General features: G+C 35.1%; 5 protein-coding genes across 5 annotated transcripts; 1 reads left to right on the top strand and 4 right to left on the bottom strand.

Annotated features, from left to right (window-relative positions):
• Positions 1 to 588: 588 nt before the first annotated feature.
• On the bottom strand, positions 589 to 2,514 carry MONOS_12349 (uncharacterized protein). Its single transcript, XM_067864962.1, has one exon. It carries the CDS (start codon positions 2,014 to 2,016, stop codon positions 979 to 981), a length of 1,038 nt encoding a protein of 345 aa, XP_067727507.1. The 5' UTR covers positions 2,017 to 2,514; the 3' UTR covers positions 589 to 978.
• A 2,555-nt stretch (positions 2,515 to 5,069) lies between these two features.
• MONOS_12348 (uncharacterized protein) lies at positions 5,070 to 5,479 on the bottom strand (the record flags this gene model as incomplete). Its single annotated transcript, XM_067864961.1, has 2 exons — positions 5,070 to 5,198; positions 5,342 to 5,479. 2 exons carry the CDS (start codon positions 5,477 to 5,479, stop codon positions 5,070 to 5,072), a joined length of 267 nt encoding a protein of 88 aa, XP_067727508.1.
• A 424-nt stretch (positions 5,480 to 5,903) lies between these two features.
• Positions 5,904 to 6,332, bottom strand: MONOS_12347 (uncharacterized protein; the record flags this gene model as incomplete). Its single annotated transcript, XM_067864960.1, has 1 exon — positions 5,904 to 6,332. One exon carries the CDS (start codon positions 6,330 to 6,332, stop codon positions 5,904 to 5,906), a length of 429 nt encoding a protein of 142 aa, XP_067727509.1.
• Positions 6,333 to 6,375: 43 nt separating this feature from the next.
• Positions 6,376 to 6,922, bottom strand: MONOS_12346 (uncharacterized protein; the record flags this gene model as incomplete). Its single annotated transcript, XM_067864959.1, has 2 exons — positions 6,376 to 6,629; positions 6,898 to 6,922. The coding sequence occupies 2 exons, from the start codon at positions 6,920 to 6,922 to the stop codon at positions 6,376 to 6,378; spliced, it is 279 nt and encodes a 92-aa protein (XP_067727510.1).
• A 9,200-nt stretch (positions 6,923 to 16,122) lies between these two features.
• On the top strand, positions 16,123 to 20,061 carry MONOS_16047 (putative ATP-dependent DNA helicase; the record flags this gene model as incomplete). The annotated part of the gene is made up of 1 exon (XM_067868956.1): positions 16,123 to 20,061. The coding sequence occupies one exon, from the start codon at positions 16,123 to 16,125 to the stop codon at positions 20,059 to 20,061; it is 3,939 nt and encodes a 1,312-aa protein (XP_067727511.1).
• Between the last annotated feature and the right edge of the window lie 1,724 nt (positions 20,062 to 21,785).

The following is a 21,785-nucleotide window of genomic DNA, read 5'->3' on the forward strand; positions in this document are numbered from 1 at the left end:
GTTGCAAAGATCAATGTTTAGCTGCCCGATCGTGTGTGAAATCATCAGAGGTGCTTCTGTTAATATGAATCCTTTCACCACAAGCGATATCACTGCGCTTGTTCCACCCGTGCAAATAATAAAACTGTTAGACAATGTTGTGCCTGACATAAGCATCAGTGCACACTGCTCAGACAAGAAAGATCCTGACTGTACCAGAAATAGAGCTTTCCTTCCAGATAGCGAACTTAGCAGATAAAACTTGATGCTCGAAAAAGAAACTGTCGCTCTGCTAACAATCATTCCGTCTTGATTTTATGTCGAATTGTTGTCAACGATGAGCTGTGTCTGAGATCCAATCCCTCTTACATTTGTGGAGCCATCGGACAGAAAAATCTCTCGTGAAAGAGTGGAATTGCCATCAACAGCAATATACACTCCACTTGATGTTTTGCGCAGAAAGAATATATAATCTACGGTTGAGCATTGCTCGTCAACAAATCCACACATATACCAATCTCTTTTGTTCGTATTTCCAACACAAAACTCGCTCGGTTTGCTCCGGAGAAAAAGAACAAGAAGAATTGCAAACGAAAAATCACATTTTTCATATCTGCACAGATCAGTGAGTGAAATCAGTTGACAACAAAACTTCAACCGCTCTGCATTGATCACTTGGCTGAAATTCGTAGCCTCAATAAAAATGTTGTTGAACTGTGAAGCACGGCAGTTGGTGAATGTCATTTTGTCAAAAACAAAATCATTTGTTGAATTTTCCAATTTCAGAAGAATCGCACCTCTAAATCCGTTGCTTCCTACTCCCTGAGCACTGCAATCTGCAAAAGTCAGCGAATCAATTTCTCCAAATCTCACTTTTGAGCCTGGTTGCATCATAATGGAAAGGCATCCTCCATTTCCACTTTCGCGTTTGCACCCATCAAACGAGATATTGTTCTATAATAATAACTCCTCATTTGTCGGGTTGCATTCAATGACTCCTCAATTTCCAGAGCTTCGAATGACCTCTGTGAAGTTCGTGTTAGAAATTTCAGAAAATGAGGAAATTGGAGCCCTTATGAGCTGTGCGTTTGTTCTCAAAGAAGATACAATACAGGAATCAATTGAAATGCTTCCGAAAGCAATGTCAAATAATGGCTTGCTAAAAGAAGTGGGCTGAGCCCTTGTAGAAGTGACGAGAAGATGCTTCAGGTGAGCCGTCCCAGATGAACCAGAATCAGATAATATTTCAATAGTTTCTATTGCAGTGTTGTGATCAATCTCCAAAGAAAATATACTCAAATCTCCGACATTAATTGAAAACAGGGCTGCAGCACTTGACAGCATGCTTGTTCTTACGACTGATTTGTCTGTTCCATTACCAATCACTTTGACTTTATTGCTGTTGATGGATAGCACAGAAGAAGGAGCAAAGTCTGATTCAAGCAGCATAACTTTACACTCGACATCGTCCCTCACCTTTCCAAATGCGTGTTCAATCGTTTTGCATGGAATAGAGTCGTTCAATCCACAAAGCTCATCCAAATCGTTTCCACTCTCATGGACATATCGAGTTAGAAGCATTACCTTTACAGGAAGCCATCCGTTGTAAACTTTGCTATCGGCTGTTCCATTATAATAAACTCGCTTTTCCGTTGTCGTTGAATATGATTCAAAAAAAGGATTAGAATTAACTCCACCTCTATTTATTTTCACATCATTTCCCATTCCGTTCTTCGCATTATTTTGATGGAAAAAACTATATCTTATCAATTGGGTCTGAACAGCTTGTTCCGAAAGTCCACTGAAGTTTATTCCTGCTCCTCCTAAAATAGTTGAATTTGTAAATATTCCATTCACTGTGTTCAAGATAAACATATTTTCTGTGATCAAAAGTGCTGAAAGGTTTACACTCGGCAAAGCATAATTAAAATATATGCAACCAGAAAAATTTCCAGCCCAATTTTTCACAAAACGATAGTTTGAAAAAATGAAGGTTCCTGATGATTGAAGAAATTTCGGAAGTAAGTTGCATGCCATACCACGAGTTCGGAATATCGAACAATTTCAAAAAATGATGTTTATGAATTTTTCATTTTTCTTGTGATCAACGCGGTAAATCGCTTCTCCACGATTTGCGTAACACTTGCAGAAATTTGTTAAATCAATATTAGTATTTTTAAAATTTGAAAATTGTAAATCACCTCCATGAATGAGCTCTTCATTTTCAATTGCGCTTATTCAGTCAAATAAACGATAACGAATATTGATTGATGCACCATGTGTAGAAGCGGCAATAATACTCTCAGATTCTTGTGCGTGTGTGTTTCCCGCTTATACCACAAAAATTAAAGTTCTCCAGTGTCAAGAAGGTTTTTGTTCCCTGACTAAATTAAACTGTTTCGTGATCCAAAAACATTATCACTCCTTAAAAAACTGCTGTCACTTCACAATGGGAACAAGATTCAGAAATTTCGCATTTTCTGGGATGTTCGGTTTGTAAAGATATACGCAATTTCACTTGTAATATGATAATAAGAATGATTCTTGTATATGTTGAAATAAACTCTGACAGTTCATTTCACAACCAAAAAAATGTGCAATATTATGCTTCTCAATAATGCAATTGAATATGTTTTTTGTGAAATAAAAATTAGCATAGAAAAAGCTCAAAAAACATTTTTTGCTTTGATAAAAAATAATATTCAAATTTCTTTATTTTTTTAGATTTTTTTTTTTGAAAAAACGCATTTCACAATTGTCAAACAAACTTTTCTATGAAAATTCGTTTGATAATTGTGAAATTCTTCTTTTCAAAAAATTATTTAAACAATAAATTATGTTTCTGTTTTACTGATCAAAATTAAAATTTCAATTTTGCTTGAATTATTGTTTTATTTGCTTAAACTATTCTGTAACTGCTGATATATAAAATGTTCATAGCTTGTGTGGATTCTTTTTCTTGTTAAAAATTGAGATTCGTTAATATATCAAATTTTTATTTGATAATAATTTTTCATTGCACAGAATACGCCTGGAATTTCAATTAATGCAAAGAATCTTCCCACAAGTTTGATAAAGATGTTAAACATGCAAATCAAACGGTTTTTCTCTATCTTTTATTGAAATGCTATATTATTCAATTACAATGTTAAATTTGTTTTTTTTTGCTTGGATAATTTGCTGCAGATTTCAGAGCGCCATCTGTGAAGGAATTGGCGATGTGGGACAGCACAACAGATTTATTTATGGGGGAGGAAATACTGCTGCTGAGAGTCGTGAAATACTGGAGCGAGACGATATTGATATCTTCAGTTGCAGACATTTACGAAGATAGCAAGCAATGTGGAGAGTTGGACACATCATGCCACTCATTGAGCATTGCAGAGCAACACATTATTCTATATCTGTGCTCACAACTGTTGATCTCAAAGGAGACAGTTATTGTTGGGGAATGCAGTGCACATAATGTCAGCATGCACTCGCTAGCATCTCCTTCAGCCGCTTTTGTATATCTGAATTCAACAATTTCTAAAGATGAAGGGATCTTTATCACAACCTCACAGAAAGTCCAGATTGAGAGTGTATAATTTCTCATATGTAAGTTGTTTACTTATTCAGGCAGTTCTATTATTTTTGAAACAAATGGACAACTTTCTCTTTCATTTGCCGAGTATCTTTTTACTGTGAATCAAGTAACAATCAACCTGATGTTCTCAATTCATCATTATTGAGCATTGCAAATGGAAATTTTCATGTTGATAACTATTCAATATTATTCATTTCATTCAAGAAGCCTTCATTTTTACTTAAAAAAGATGAGATTTATATTACAAATGTGAAACTGAAACAGATTGAAGCAAAGACCGATATTTTTGAGATTGGAAATTGCGGAAGCGTTGTATTACATTGAGTATCTATGGATGAAGTGAAGCTGTCTGATAGGTGTATTATTGAAATTCGAGGTTCTGCCTAAGGAACAATTTCTATTGGAATTTCCTCATTCAACAGCTGCTCAAGGAATACAAAAGGAGCCTCTTCTCTTTTGCTTCTTCCACTCTTTTTCCTTCACCTTTGCCTTCGCCTTCTTCAACTTCTTCAACTTCTTCAACTTCTTCAACTTCTTCAGCTTCTTCAACTTATTCAACTTTTTCAACTTTTTATTTTCGAGTGTTTTTTCAAAAATAAAATAGAAAATGAATTAATATTACATTCTCAATGTCAATTATTTTATCACTTTTTTCAAAATAATTTTTGAAAGATAATGAAAACAAGAACAAAAAAGAGGAAGAAGAGGAAGAAAAAGAAGAAAAAGAAGGAGGAGGAAGATGAGAAGAAGAAGAAGAGGAAGGAAAAGAGGAATATGAAGAAGGAAGAGGAAGAAGAAGATGATGCATGACAAGACATTGACTCCTCCTTTCTCCCTCTGCCTTTCCATAGCCTTGTGACACAGCTCCATACCTGCCAATCACACAGCAGCAGCCCAAAACTGATCGCCTTTTCCACCTCGTTCTTTTCAGCTGCAGTTCCACCAACTCCACAACCAACACATCCATCAGCAACAGTGCCCGCTGCCCTTATTTCTTCTTTACAGTCAGCTGCATAGACTCCATCTGCCGTTTCTGAACCACCTCCACCACCGCTCCCACCCTTGCCCCTGTTGATACACCAAAATCACCAGCACCTGGCCATTCAGAGCCATCTTCAGCAGCGCAAAATACAATCGAACTTCCTTCTTTACTGTTCTTTTCTTAAATGGACACAGATATGCTCAAATTTCGGAGGAATTAAATTAACCCCGATGCTTCAGGAACAGTGTGAAGAAATCGTTGCAATATCACGCCTCCAGCATCGACACAAATGGTGACGGACAGCACCAAGACAGCATGTACACATCCCGAAAGATCCGCAACAACAGCGCGTGCTGCATCTGCAGAATGCTCTCTCACAAAAGAGACTCTTGCAACGAATAAGTGATCCCTCACCAAAATTCGTGAAATGATGATGATGAAAAGTCAATGAATCGCATCAACGAATCTCATCGTGCAGCGCCATAATCGCGTCCTTTTTTCATCTTTTCTTCTGCTCAGGTGTTATTCAACAGAAATCCCCAGAAACACTGATGTGTCCGCCTCCCCCTTCTCCGAGTTCAGCCCTTCAAACTCCTCAAAAGTCATCTTAATCTTCTTCTCCGACACCCCTTTAAGCACAGCGTTGATGCACTTCGTGAACATACAAAACTATACCATCAATTAGTTCTCACTCTCCTCTATGGACTCCTTTGGCATCACCTCTTTCAAACAGTGATGGTTTGTGGAACAAGAAGAACGACAGCTCGCCTCTTGTTAACTCCTCCCGCTCAAACTTCCCAAACAGCCACACCTCCGCAAAGTCCTTCCGGAACAGCTCCACCCCGTACACCATCACCCACCGCGCTGCCTCGCTCTTCTTCTGCGCTACGAGCTTCTCCCCTAGCCGCATGCACACATAGTCTCCAAACCATAACCTTGTAACCGCAACTCCCACTAACACAGCGCTGTACTCACTCAAGTCTGTTGTGATCTTGTCTCAAAATATCCACAGAATCCACATCAGTTTCCACACTTGTGACAATTGCAGCCCTATTTTCAGCGGCTTCAACAAATGCTTCATCTGCACAGACGACTGCAAAGTGATCGGTACCAAAAGCTCTTGCGCCGTATCGTGCGTAACTTGCCTTAGTGACCAAGAAACCGTTCTCATCCGATGCTCCATCGTCTCTTCATGCAACTCCTTCTTTTTCTTCTGCTCCAACTTCTATTGCACAAGTTCCGTCTGCAGCTTCTCATTCATCTATTGCACAGCGCCTTCTGCATGTGTATCGTCTTTTCCTGCACTTTCGACAGAACCTTTCTTTTCGATCTTTCGCTTATCCCACATCTCGTTCACTAACTTTCCACCCACCGTTGTCTTCTTCCCACAACACTCATCCCGCTCCCCACTTTCACAACAACCCCCTTCCCGCTCGGGTCTGGCCCAACCATCACAGCGTTGCAATCCCCGATGCTTGCTGCAAGCTTCTCATTTGAGTTTTTACGAAACCCAGAAGGCAGAATCAGCAAAGAAGAAAACGGAATCATCACTCTTTCTGCTGGGGCATTCAAAGAAGGCGTGGTAAGCGTTACCACCAAAACAACTGTGGTCCGCTTATCATCCACATTTACCACCCCACTCTGCTGCATCTGCTGCTTCTTAACCTTCACAATCCCCACATTAGTCAACTCCACATTCTCCTTCATCGCCAACAGCTGCTCCTTCACTTCCTTCACCTTTGGGTTGTGCTCCTCGCTCAGCTCCAGAATCTTCCTCTCCCGCATCCTTTAATCTCGTCATTCTCCTGCAGTTGCTCCTCCAGCCCGCTCATCCCTTTGAGATCCGCACGTCGTCCCGGATCTTCTGCAGCAGCATGTAAAACTCCGAGTTCCGCTTTTCCATCTCCTGCTTCGCCTCCTCGTGCTGCTCCTTCAGCTCCCGGATCTGCCGCCCCAGCCCCTCCTTCTCCATCTCCAGCTCCACAACATGCCCCTCGCACTTCCCGTCCGTCTTGCTAAGCTTCAACACCGCATTCGCCTTCGTCCTCTCCAGGTCTTCCTTCTTGATCTTCAGCTCTTCACCTTTTCAAACATTGCTGCACATTTTCCCATCACTTTATCATCCAGTTTCACTCCACACACCTCAACAACTGCTATTGCAAGATCTGTGGTGAAGGATTAAAATTGATCGTTAATCCACAATAACTCATTCATATTTGCCACAAAAAATATCAGCTTACTCCACGACTTCGTGCCCACCGATGCTGCAAGCGACGGAAGCGGAGCCACAAACAAAACTGAAATCATCGCCGAAAGCTTTTCATTGCGTATGTTCAAAATACACACGAACCACGCAGAAAGCTACGTGACTGCATATTCACGCAGCATCTTCAGCGATAGCGATATGTGCAGAACATATGCCCAAGTTATTCTGGCGCCACTATCCGCAGCCGCCTCTCGATGTTTTCCATCACTGCTGATGACGTGAAAAACGCAGCTACCACCGATGCCTCCGAAGTATCAACTGTCGATGCAAATGAAGATGATGGGCTAATGACCTTTAGCCTTCTCCACTTTTTTTCTACTCATCCGAATTAAAGATAAAGAAGAAAAAGACGAATGAGCCGAGCGAAAAGACGACTGATGCACGGAACCAGCCACAAGAAGATTTTTCAGATACCCCATCACTCCTGCTGGAAGCTCCAACAGCTGCACAAAGACGATATCTTCATGTGACAAGAGATTTTGATCAGTTTGAAATACTTATCTTTTTCGAGTTATTGAGCTGAACGGAACTTGATATATTCAGGCAATAAATTATGATCAAATGCAAAAGAAAGTTAAAAAGGACATGTTATTGTTGTAACCATTGAGGTTATGTTCATAATTTGTTCCTCAAAATGATAAACTTGTTCTTTCTCTGATTTGCTGTTTTTGTGCCTGTCTAATAATAAATTGTTTGTTTATTTCATTTTTTCAATTCAACATCTGAATCTTTTTCTTTTGAGCACGTTTATTTGAATGTGATTTGAATGCTATGTGTATGAAACAATAATATTTCTTCTATCAAAAATATCGAGAAAAAACTACCAAAACGAACTTTTTTTTTCTTATTTATTTTCTAGCAATTAAAAGCATTATATAATTTAACAGAATTCAAAAGATTTTAACGAAAAATATCACCAATGAAACAAAAATCAAGAAATAGAAACATATCAATTCGTAGATTCAAGCAACACGAAAATAATATAAATCAAAAGTGAAAGTTATAAAAAAAGTTTCAAATATTTATGATATGCAAACAATTTTTAAAAATATTTTTGAAAGAGATAGAAAAAATACAAAACATGATTTAATTTGTGAAATAATATGGGAACGGAATGATCAACATATTCTGATCATTTGTGATCTGATTTTTAGATCAATTAATATTTTGTAACGTTTCAAAAAAAAACACCCATATGATTTATGGAAGTTTGACCATTCTTATTGTTATAATTTCTTATTGAAGAGACAAATTTTTTGACAGGCATTCAAAAGATATAATCAAGAAAGTTAATCAAGAATTGTTTTTTGATTTGGAATTGTTTTGAATAAACATTCAAAAAAATTATTCTAGACTTAAGTGTCCTGGGTTTTGTAACTGTTTATGTTATGGTTTTGTGTCTTGTAAGATCAATCTCTGACAAGTCAAACCTGTCATTTTGTCATTTATTGATGTTCGCCTTTTTTTGAGCTGAAACTGATTAGATAATGCATTTTTTATATTTGTGAGGAAAATCATCATTTGCAACAAAATGATCTGTTAATATGGAATTATTATATCTGATTGTTTATCCTTATTTTTGTTGGGAAATATTAATTATTAATTAATCATTCGTATTTTTTCTGTTCTTGTTTCGCTTTTCGTATAATCATTTTTGATATATTTTTTTCAAAAATTTCATGTTCTGAGAATTAACCATTAACATCAACATTTTTCAATTTTTGTTATCTCGAAAGCATTGAGTATACAAAGATTTTAAGATTCTCACTTCGTCTTTTATTGTTTTCAGCATGCACTAGCTTATGAATTGCAGTTGCATAACATTCTAATTTTTGTTAAGTTTTCAAAAAATTTTAGAAATACCAATTCGAATATCAAAATTATTGTCGAATTGATATTTCTATACGCTTTTTATTTTATTCTTGGAATTATATAATTGCAATTTTTTTTTAAACTGTTTTTGTATTAGAAAAAAAAACCATTTTCAAGGATGAATGAAAATATAGTGATCATCTTCTCAAAATAGAATCAAATCATAACCTTTCATTTATTTTTGAATATTTTTTCTTTCTAACTTTTAAGCTTTTGACTCTGTTTTTCGTTCATTCTATGAAGCAGCATTAAGAGCGAATCACACAGGTCCACAATTAGCATCTCATGATAAGAAGAGCACGTCAGAAAATCCATTAGATTCGATTTTTTTGTTGCTGTTAAAAATATATCCTCCTAATCTCTTCATTCTTTTTTTTTCTCTCCCACATAGCTCTTCGAAACTTCTGCAATGTAAATGTCTCGATCGTTATCATTTCAATCAGTTTTGGATCCTTCTGCATTATGTCAGCCACAATTTTCTTCAGCCCCCTGCTCATGTTCTTCACCTTCTTCCGCAACATTGCAAGAGCGGCCATAAACAGCATGCTTAACACAAAGAGGAGGAGCATCGGCCATGTTGGGAGTGCATGAGCAGTTGCTTCAGCCGGGTGGGCAGAACAGGCAGGCTCAGACCTATTTTTGAAAATGAGGGACAACGTTGCGTGCGGAACATTATCGTTCTTGCAAAACAGAACAGCAACAGAAATTTCAAAAGTGGAGTGAACCGAAGCAAATGTGGTCAGCTGAACGCGCCACTGGGCCTTACTCTCCGACACATACCCTTCATCATCGAACTCGTTGCTATCGACAATATCCACACTATCTGCGCTTGTCACGAGGCGGAAAGTCTGTTCGCATTGCAGGAGGAGCTGCAAAAAAAGTTTAGCTCCACGAGGCTTTTGGCCTCCTAAACTGCAAGAGATAACAGCACAGGGACAAAGAATAAAAAGTAAATGTTGGAAATGATGACTGCCAGGAGGCGCTTCTCATTCCGGATCCACAAAGAGATGCTGTCAAAAGAACATTCGTCTTCTTTCAAGTTCTCCAGAGTCAGAGAGTAAATATCAGAGTTGGTGATTTTCAGGCGGGAAGACGATCGTCTGCTTTCTGAAGGGTTATTTCGGTCAGAGGAGTTGTTCCCCACAAAATATTGTTTTTTTGACACCAACAGTACCTCCAGAGACACAAAATATTCAAGCAGTTGCGCTTGATAAATTGGGATAAATGATCGTTGATGCTGGGTTGCATATATGAATGAGAAGATGCTGTCTCAGCAGTATCCATTTGTTATTGAAGAGCATTATATGCCAGCTCCATCAATGAATCACACGACAAGCGAGAGTTCGGGAATATTACTCATGCTCATAGCGCTCCCTTTCAGTGTCTGTTCTTTTGCTCCGCTTCCAGATTATGGATTATGTTACAAACAGTGACAGTTGAGCAAGGTAATATGCTCAGATGGTGGAGACTCAAAAAGCACAGACGAGCCGAAGGAGGTGCTGGGACCTGTGTAAGTTCAATCGAAGAAATAAGAGTCGGAAAAAGCGAGATCTCCTTCGGCTAAAGAGGGGAGGCATATGATTCAGCACTATGAAAACACCAAATGAAACAAAGCGAATCTGGATGCAGAGGCGCTCTGGTGAAGATTGAAAGCAAAAGCCACTGAAGGAAAATATTTATGAGTGCTATGTTGTTGATAGAGGTGGAGAGGAGAAATTATGAGAAAGTGAAAACAAGATACAAGATGGAGTAGTTGAAGACAGTCAAGGGATTACCCCTGATGGCGAGCATGGAGGAGTTGAGTTGAGCTGTGTGCAGCAGGAGAGATGGAAAACAAAGCAGGATGGACAAAGGAGAGAAAGAGACTGCTGCAGGTGTGGTGTGTTGCAAAACAGCCAGAGTGAGAAAATGAGAAGTCAAAGAGGAAGACCAGATACTCGAACTGGAAGTTTGCAGAATTGGTGAAAATGGCAATGAAGTGCTTGATGGCTGTGACGAGATAGAATTGAACAAATATCGATGAATCGGTACAGAAGATTGAAAAACTGGTTGAACTGAATGGTGCGCAGATGACTATCTGGAGCAACACCAACAGCTGAGATCAGTGAGACGGAACTATCTACTGCACTCCAAAGCTCAATGAGTAGCATGGTGCACTGGGCACTTCACATTGTTTGCCGTTCATGTGGTTGTCTTCAGTGGAAGACACAAAGATTGTCTCGCTCTGATATTTCACAACCCACAGCAGCAGATCATCTTCCCCTTCAAACGATTCTGTTGTGCATCCCCACAGCGCCAGCTTTTGAACAAAGGGTGCTTTGAAGCTCAGCAAGTATTGCTCTTCAAATATCTGTGATTCGATTTGATTGCGTTTCACATCCACATCTCTCTTAAGAAAGTGACTTTGTTTTTGTATAAAAAATTCAAAGAAACAATTTGAACCAAATAGAAGACTGCAGACAAAGTGTTTTTTGTCTTTGAAGGAAAATGTTCGTGTTTTAATATTAAAATTTATAGCCTGGTTGCAAATCAATTATTCTATGAATTAATAGCCTGATAATCATTCCAGAAAAAAAATTGATTTAAGTACTCGTTCAAAATGAACATTAAGAATGGCATTCATTTGATAACTTCAATCAAAACTGTTCAGAGAATCCAATAAAATATGTACCACATTTTCAGACACAAATGGAAGGGATTTGTTAATGATGCTTTTCGTCAAGTTGGATGATAAAGAAAAAAAATAATTTTCATATTCGGCAAAGTTAACTTATGTGCCAAAAATGTGGTTGATAATGAAAACGAAGGATCACCATCAATCAACTTCAGTGTTATTTCACAATCATGAACAATTTTGCCTCCTTCTATAGAGAAAGTCGATCTTGTAAATCTGAATGCAAATGTGTTCAATGGATAGACCAATTCTACAGAGTTAATAGTTCGTTCTCTGTAGTTTACAGACATTTCAATGCTTTTCTTAGTTGTAATCATTATAACGTCAATTATTCTAATTAGGGTCAACTTTTTAATGGGACTTTTTTCTTTATTGGCACTTTTTTGTTTTTGCATGCCAATCATTTAAAAAAGCTAGATGGGCGTCAACACTCGGATGAGTGTGTTTATAAAACAAATACATTAATTACCAGTTTGTTTTTTAAATTTTGTTTATTTTTCGTAGAGATACAGCAATTTTTTATTTATTTTGAAGTGACTTTTTTCAGCCGAGGAAGCATTTCACAAAATTTTGAAATCCATTTTTAAAAACTACTAGCATTATTTTTTTTATATTCAAAATCTTAAGTTTAACAACTTGTTTTTTCTTTATTTTTTTCACATTTCAATTTTTTCTCAACATGCGAATACAAATTTGAAAATTTCTTTGTTATTAAAATGATGTGTTAAAAATAAAAACATGATATGAAAATTTCACACTCTGATAAAGAAGTGTGAAAAAGGTTGAACATAAAAATTTTCGTTTTGCATCAAACAGGTGAATGGTCACAACATTTAATGATCAGCGATCAAGCTTATTCTGTTTTGATGTGTTTGAGACAAATAGAAAATTTTTATGTTCAATCTTTTTCACACTTCTTTATCAGAGTGTGAAATTTTCATATCATGTTTTTATTTTTAACACATCATTTTAATAACAAAGAAATTTTCAAATTTGTATTCGCATGTTGAGAAAAAATTGAAATGTGAAAAAAATAAAGAAAAAACAAGTTGTTAAACTTAAGATTTTGAATATAAAAAAAATAATGCTAGTAGTTTTTAAAAATGGATTTCAAAATTTTGTGAAATGCTTCCTCGGCTGAAAAAAGTCACTTCAAAATAAATAAAAAATTGCTGTATCTCTACGAAAAATAAACAAAATTTAAAAAACAAACTGGTAATTAATGTATTTGTTTTATAAACACACTCATCCGAGTGTTGACGCCCATCTAGCTTTTTTAAATGATTGGCATGCAAAAACAAAAAAGTGCCAATAAAGAAAAAAGTCCCATTAAAAAGTTGACCCTATTCATTTTGACAATTGTTATTGCATATTGAACATCAATCTATTTTTTAAATTCAATCTTCTCCTGTAACGAAATGTTGGGTTATATTTTAACGTTTAATGTTACCGTAAGCCAATGAATGGACATTTCGTTGTGAATCTCTTGAAAAGACTATTTTCAATATATTCAATAGAATACAATCAGTCGCTAATTCCACATAATTTATTGCATTTGTTTATCGAATAATCGCATTTGTGAAAAAGGAGCTTTCTAAAACATCAACTCTTTCTATTTGAAAATGATATTGAATACTTTGATTTTAATAAGCGTTTATTCAACTTGAGCAATTCAATATTTATTGATCAAGCATTTAATCATCGAATAAAGAAAGCTTCAATACTTGTGAAGAAAAAAGTTTCAAAAATGGCTTCAAGAAAAATTTTATCAAAATCACAAACTTTTTATTTCATTAACCTATTTATAAAAAATAAGAAAATGGTCCAAATTGAGTATTGATTAATATGGAAATTTGAAAAGTTAAATGGGTCCATGAGATCAGTTTTGACTGACACAACTTTTTTGATTTGTCATGTCACACAGGCTTAGAAAAAATATGATTTCAAAAATAATCACTCATAAACTAGACCGTCTTATACCAATTGGCTTCCTATTCCGCACCAATGATCGACCTTGCGGTTGCGTTGAGTTGCAAAGGCGTCCAGTGTGGTAGATACTTGAAGAACTGACAAGATTTCTGTGAGCTCGCTGTCTGCAATGCTGTAGTCTCCTGCTCTTTCCAGGGGGGACAAAGCATCAACTCTTGTGTTCAGCAACTCGGTGAGATGAACTGCTTTTAGTACTATTTTCAGTTTCTCCTTCAATGTCCATATCGTTTTGAGTGTTGGGCGAAGATTCATTTCTGCATTTCATCTGTTCACGTTGAATACAAGTTCCGAATTGTCAAAAAAAAGCTGAAATGTGATGCACGACTTTTTGATAGGATTGGGGCAGAGTGTTTTGAGCAAGTTCTACGTCTTTTTATTCACTGAAGTTGGATGATTGGTTTTTCACGGTGAACGGAAAACAACTGTGACAATCCGGCTGCATCCTGCTTATTCTGAGGGTTGCTCTCAAGGAGCATTCTGATGCATTTGTTGTTAGCACTGATTCTAAAATAAACACTGGATTTAGTCTGCGTATGGGGTTCTTCATCAATATCCATCTCCATTTTCTTATCTGTTGGAGGATTGACGCATTCAGCCTCATCATTCCATTCCATCTTCCTGTCGTAACTCCTTTCGGCAATAATCTGTTGATCAATTGGAGGTGCGAAGTTACGCCTGGAAGTACAAAGCGTGTTCAACTGAGCTCTCCTACGAACGATTCCAAATCCTTCACTCTGACAGTCTTGGCTCTTACACACATTGTCTCCCAAGAGTGACACAACCCTTGCAATGAAACTCTTCTTTCTTCAGTTTGACTCATATATGTCTAAATTTTCTGATAAGTTCTTTTTGATTAATTTTCAAATAAAACGAAAATTTCATATTTCGATCAAATTTCTGTACCCACTGACTAAATTTCGCTGAAATGGAAAAATAAACATTATCAAGATTTTATTTTCATAATAGCAAATTTTGGCAAGTGGAAACAGATATTTGATCGAAATATGAAATTATAATTCTATTTGAAAATTAAACAAAAAGAACTTTTCAAAAAAATTTAGACATTTGTAATTTTTTTTTCTTTTTCTTTTCTTTTTTCTTTTTTCTTCTTTTCTTCTTTTGTTTTTTGTGAAAGATAAATGAACGTATGACTTATCATAAAACAGAAGTATATATAAAGATATTTGCTTCTTTCACTCGAATGCTTTGCCAATTAATCTATTATAATCCTTTAAGACATGCATTTGGCTCCACATCTCAGATTTTTTTTTATATTTTGTATATGTGCTGTTCACCATGTGTTGAACCCATATTCGACCCTTATTCTGCCAACTTCCCCACATCTGGCTGGATATAATTAAAAAAAGTCGAAAAAGATCAAAAATGTGACACTCATATCTGGATTCTCAGAAGGCTCTGCAACTTAGTTTAATTTTTATTTTGTAAATTGGATTTTTCCCACACATCATACCAAAATTTATAAGAATCGCTTTGTCCGTTGTTTTTCTGCAATTTTTCAAACATGAATTTTTTTGTCATATACAGTAGGAATACAGATTTCAATGCACGAGCTTTTCATTAATTATTAACATGCATTTCATGTGTTATTCTCCAAAGTGATGTCAAATATTCTTTATTGAATCATATTCAATAATTCTGATAGAATAGATAAACAAATTTTATTTGAAGTTTAAAATCTTAATTTCATCTATGATCAATTTTATATTTATAATAACTTCTTATATACAGAAATGTTAGTATTAAATATTTGAATTTCAAATTTGTATTTGATATTTCACAAAGTTGTTTAAAATAGTTCATCGCATATGAACGGCAAGAAGAGAAGCAAAAGAGGAAGACCGAAAAAGCGAGGGAGAGGAAGACCAAAAGTTTATAAGTATCCTTCAACCTCAATATGTCTCAAGTTACACTTATTTAAATAATATAATTCATGTTTTATTGCTAATTATTTCAGATCCAAAACACAATTGAATGTTGTTAAAAACAAAGCTAAAATGACCATTTATGACGATGATAACGATGAAACAAATTTCGATGAAGAAGAAAATTCAAGTGTAAGTTCATCATCTTTGTATTGTGAAGATGAGAACAAACAAGCATGTTCTTCATTTCAAGCGATGGAAAAAGTCAAAATTCGTCGCAAAAATATGTTAATTTCAAATAATAATTTACAAAACGAAAAGTTTTTTGAAAAACACGAAATTCACGAAGTGTCCATAACGTGCAGGAGAAAACAAAACAATTATTCCAACATCTTATTTTATTTGGGTCCAATGGAATTTGAATGTACTATATGTGGAGCACTGCATTTCAAATCTGAGATACAAAGAAAGAGAAATGGAATTATATATTTTAATGACTTTTGTAGTGGATTACACAAACCTCCAATCGATATCGATCACTTTCCAGATATTCTCCGTTCTCTTTTTAATCATGAGCATCTAGAAAGTGACAATTTTTTTGAAAACATCAGAAAAATTAACTGTTTTCTTGCTTGCGGTTCTTTTTATGCAGAAACACCAGATTATTTCTCTATGCAATTCACTATTAAAGGAGAAACGAAGAGAAGAGCCTATCCTATGAAGTCATTAAGTTATGATGATCCAAAGTTTGGTCAAGTTTATATTCTTGACACAGAAGAAGCAACTGAAAAATTCAAAAGAAACACACATAATAAGCGAGTTTTTTATAATCTATTTTCTTCTCTGTTTCAATGGTTCCGAAATTCTAATCCCTTTGCAAAAAGCTATAAAATGATGAATGATGTTTACTCAAAGGAGCTGAAAAAGGCAATGGAAATGGGAAGAAAAATGAAAAAAGTTTGCCTCACTTTTGATCCAGAAGGCAGAAAACTTGGGAAAGAGTTTGCTGCTCCGCAATCGAACGAAGTTGCTGCAGTATTCGTCAGTGACGATGGACTGCCTCCTGTGCAGCGATTAACCATATATGCTGAAGAAGACAAGTTGTCAACTATTGCCATGAACGATCCTTTGTGTGATCCACTTATTTATCCTTTGTTCTTTCCAAATGGAGAAGTTTACGAAGACGATAAAAAGGAGAAAGTCAAAAATGAAGAAAATTCATCAAATGATGATGAAGTTGGATTTTCAGATGAGAAACAAAGTGATAAAAACAAATCGAATTCAGATTATGAAAGTGAAATGAAAAAAAAAGAAGATCACACAAAACAAAAAAAGAGAAGATTCAGATCAAATATTAGAACTCATGCACTCAACGTTATTGCAATCAGAAATTCATGGTCTCCAATTCATCTTGGAGGGAAACTATTTCAACAATATATCGTGGATTCCTTCTGTCGAATAGAAGGAATGAAGACTTTGTACTATCACACACATCAACAGCAAATGTTCGGAGGTTATTATAATCAACTGAATGATGCATTAAATAACAATGATTTCGATGTAGATACTCATTCATCCTCTTCCTCTTTATCCTCTTCCTCATCTTCTTTGAATCAAAAAATATTGTTGGGAAGAAGAATAATACTTCCTTCCTCCTTTGTTGGAAGTCCTCGGTGGTCTAAACAATGCTATATGGACGCCATGAGCCTTGTTTCAAAATATGGAAAGCCAGATATCTTTCTGACTTTCACGTGCAATCCAAAATGGCCTGAAATTATCGAGAACATCGCTTCGCCGCACATTCACCAAGCTGATAGGCCAGATCTAATTGCAAGAGTATTCAAACTCAAGCTCGATGAATTAATGAGAGACATAAAGAAGGGAATACCATTCGGTTCACTCAAAGCATATGTATATAAAATTGAGTTTCAGAAAAGGGGACTTCCGCATTGCCATTTGCTTCTCACTTTGCATGATCAAAACAAACCAAGAACATCAGAGGATATTGATAAATGCATATGTGCAGAAATTCCCCCTCTCAGTGAAGATGGATCAAATAATAATTTGAGAGAAATAGTATTGAGGCATATGGTTCATGGACCATGTGGGTTAGATAAACCAAATACCCAATGCATGGCTGATGGAAAGTGTCAAAAGTGCTTTCCGAAACAATTTTGTGAAGAAACAACCAAGGATAGACAAGGTTTTATTAAATACAGAAGAAGAAAAGGTGAAGTGGTTTCATTAAACAAAAAAGAAATTGACAACAGATGGATTGTTACGTACAATCCCTACCTGCTTCGAAAGTTCAATGCACATATCAACGTTGAAATATGTTCCTCAGTTTTCAGTGTAAAATATCTTTACAAATATGTGTACAAAGGGCCAGATAGAGCTTCCATGAAATTTTCGAACAAAGAAATTGCTTTATGTTCGGATGGACCAATAACAATCACTTCCTCATCCGCATCAGCATCAGCATCAGCATCGAATTCATCTTCAATGATCTCTAATTTTGTTAAGACAGAAAATGAAAAAGAAAAAAGTGAAAAAGAAAAAATAGACGAAATCAGAAACTATATAGATATGAGATATGTCGGATCCCCAGAAGCATGTTGGAGGTTGTTCGAATATTCGATGCAAAGAATGTCACACACTGTAGTTCGTTTGGCTGTTCATCTCCCTGACAAGCAGTTTGTTTTCTTTCGTTCGGGAAAAGAATTTGAAGCCATGGAAAATGCACAACATAGAGATACAACTCTGACTGCATTCTTTAAATTGAATGCTGAGAGTCAAAAGAAATATGGAGAAAACATTTCAGATGATCCCCATGATTCAAGATCTTTGAGATATTCAGAGGTTGGAAGCAAATTCATTTTCGACAAAAAGATTCATTCCTGGAAATATCGAAGCTACAAATCAAAAATTGTCACAAGGTTGTACACAGTCAGTCCAAGAGATCAAGAAAGATATTATCTTCGTCTGCTGCTTTTGAATGCAAAAGGTCCAACATCTTATGAGTATCTGAAAACATACGACAACCACATTCATAGCACTTTCAAGGAAGCCGCAGCATCTAGAGGTTTGTTATCAGAAGATTTTAACTGGGACCAATGTTTGGAAGAAGTTGCCTCAGTTGGATCGCCAAATCAACTCCGAAAGGTATTCGCACAAATTCTGCTGTTCAACAATGTTGTGAATCCAGAGGTGTTGTGGAAGAAATTCAAAAAGAATATGTCCGAAAATTATATGATGAAAGGAGATGAGGAAAATTTTGCTTATTCAAAAGCTTACTACGATATAAACTTTTTATTTCGTTCCGAAAATAAAAATCTTGAAGATCTGATATCTGCCCCTCCCGGATATATACCCATTAAATGCATTGATGATTTATCACAAGATGATCACATGTTATTAGCTTCAAGAAATATTCAGTTGCTAAATGAAAAACAAAAGGAGGCATTTGAGAGTATCAAAGAAAGCATTCTGAGTTCATCCCGAGGTTCAACTGTATGCAATTGTCATTTTTTGGATGGACCTGGTGGAAGCGGAAAAACTTTTCTATATAATGTAATTTACCATTATTTGTCTGCACATTCAGTTATATGCCAATGTGTTGCTTGGACTGGGATCGCCGCAACTTTGCTTCCAAAAGGGAAAACTGTTCACTCTCTTTTTCGTCTTCCTGTGCCCATTGAGGAACATAATGCAATTTCTCTAATGGAACTGAATTCAGAAGAAGCCCAATCATTAAGAAAAGTGAAATGTGTTATTTGGGATGAGGCACCAATGGCACCGAAATATGCATTAACTGCTATCAATATTCTTCTTCAAGATCTACATGAGAACAAGGATTTTTTTGGAGGAGTTTTGATGGTTTTTGGAGGAGATTTTAGGCAACTTCCACCCGTTGTGAGAGGAGGAGGAAGGCAAGAAATGATTTCTTGCAGTATCAAGAGTTGTGATCTATGGAGTTCGTTTCAGGTCCATTCCCTATCAACAAACATGCGGACAGGAGCAGATACAGCATTTGCAAGCTTTCTCAGAAAAGTTGGTGATGGTGATTTATCGATCATGGATAAAAACAAAAAAGTTGATGTTTCACGGTGGAGAATAAATGAGGATCAACTAATTCAAAGTGTGTTCGGAAACAAATTCAACGACATGGAAGAAATAAAAATGATGAAAGATCGTTGTATATTATGCACAAAAAACGATGACACATTTGAAGTGAATAGTCAAATTCTAGATCTTATTAATTCAGAATCAAGAACTTACACCAGTGCAGATTCAGCAGAGTTTGAAGATCCCAATGACGATTACACATCATTTAGTATTGAATATTTTAATTCACTGACTCCTTCTGGATTGCCACCGCACCAGCTACATTTAAAGGTTGGAGCAATTGTTATTCTACTCAGAAATTTGGACCTCGCTAATGGCCTTTGCAACGGAACAAGGCTAATTGTGGAGCAGCTGGGGAAGCAGTGTATTAGATGCAATCCAATTTCGAATTTGTTTGATAAAAATTCTTCTGTAATTCTTGCTCCAATACTGACAACAGCCAGAGACAGGACGTTGCCATTTTGTCTCAAACGCCTGCAGATCCCGGTTCGGGTTTCTTTTGCTATGACCATAAACAAAGCGCAAGGGCAATCTTTTTCACACGTTGGGTTGTATCTTCCAAACCCAGTTTATTCTCATGGTCAACTGTATGTTGCCATGAGCAGATGTCATTGCAGCAAAAATCTATACATTGCACTCCCTCATAAGAGAGAATATCAACAAAACAAGGTTGTAAACATCGTATATAATGAATTAATTCAATAACGAACTGTTTTTGTCAACGCGTTTCCGAAATCAGACTTTTTGACAGTTTGTGTTATTCAATTTTATTTAATGCATAATAAATAATTTCACTGTTTATTTAATAAATAGCAATTTTTTCCACTTTTAAATATCCATATTTCTTTTTTTTCTTTTTGATCCATGACTTTTTTCATTCATATATGATAAAAATAAGTTTGATCGATTAAATATATTGTTTTTTTGGAGAAAAAAAGCAAAACATTAAAAAATAAAAAAATTATTATACATACAGAAACCAATATCAACTTTTAAAAAGGAAATATGCGTCAATTTGTTTTCACAAAAGGAGAAAGAAAGGTTTTTGCATTTGTTAATTCAAACGCAGTGATAATTTCTATGTATAATCATGAAAATATAACATCAACGATTTTTTCAGGTCTTTATTGAAATAGCTGTAGTTAATTTTCAATTATCACTGTTTTGTTCAATTATTGTTTTAACATCATTAATGTTATCAGAGAATTATTTCGAAAGAACAATTTTACCACATTACAATTCTTCCAATACAAATATTTATTTGTGACTAATGTTTTTTTATTGCATTTCTTTTGTTCTCTCATTTTCTGATTAAAAAGTTTTGATTTCATTCGGAAAGAGAAACATTGAATTATTTGTTTTGTGGATGATATCAAATTCGTGTTATAATAAGAATAACTTTGTCTAACAATCAAGAAAGTCACTATTTCAAAATAGTCCAATTTTGTGTTGAGTATTTTATCGGATAGTGGATCATTCAATTTTTTAATTCTTCGTAATATTTTCTAACTAAGTTGAGCAATTTCCATCAATGCAGTTATTTATTTTTTCACAAGTTTAACTTTGCAATAATATTTTGGAAAAATCGAAAAAAATAGCTGATCTTTCAAAAATAAACTGTTTTTCATTGTAAGAATACGAATTTATTGAAAAATCATAAAATATTATATGAATAATTAAATATAATTTGAAATTCCAAAAACAACATAAACATTACGTCAAAAAAAAACCAATTAACTTAAATTGTTCTCATCTTTCATTGACTATGAAGAAATTCTATGAAAAACCACAAATTGACTTCAAATTCGAATAATTGAATGAAAATCGGTTCAGTTATTAGAAAAGCAGATTGTAACAGCCAATTCTGTTGAAAATGAATTTTATATTGAAAAAATATAATTTTGAATGAAAGATACATACATTCACTTTATGCTATTTAATTTCCAAAATGTGATCACAAGCACTAACCTTTTGGCACCTTCTTCACACAGTTGAAAATACAATGGACAAAATGTGCGTTCTGATTATCAAAAAGTGCGTCAAAGTAACATATTGTAATTAATAACATGAAACATACATGCAATTTTCATTAAAAAATCTTAATTGATTAATAAAATTCTTGTGATGTTTTCATTGATACAATTCACATTATCATGGGATGATTTGATCAGTTTTTTATTTTTTTCAACTTTTTGAAATTAATCAATTTTGACTATTAAATGTGAATTATAATCACATATTAAATAAATTTGACTGTTCAAAATTAAATAAAATCTCCAATTTCTATGTTCTTTATCATCTTGAAAAAACTTGAAAAGTTTATTTGAAAATTTTTTAATTTTTTTTAAATGAATAATAAAATAGCTGCAACTCACATATTGACGTGTTAAGCAATTGTTCTGATGCAAAATGCAATGTTTTTTGCAATT

This window comes from Monocercomonoides exilis, assembly GCF_001643675.1.
Source record: "Monocercomonoides exilis strain PA203 chromosome Unknown scaffold22-1379369, whole genome shotgun sequence".
In the NCBI taxonomy this organism is placed as follows: Eukaryota; Preaxostyla; order Oxymonadida; family Polymastigidae; genus Monocercomonoides; species Monocercomonoides exilis.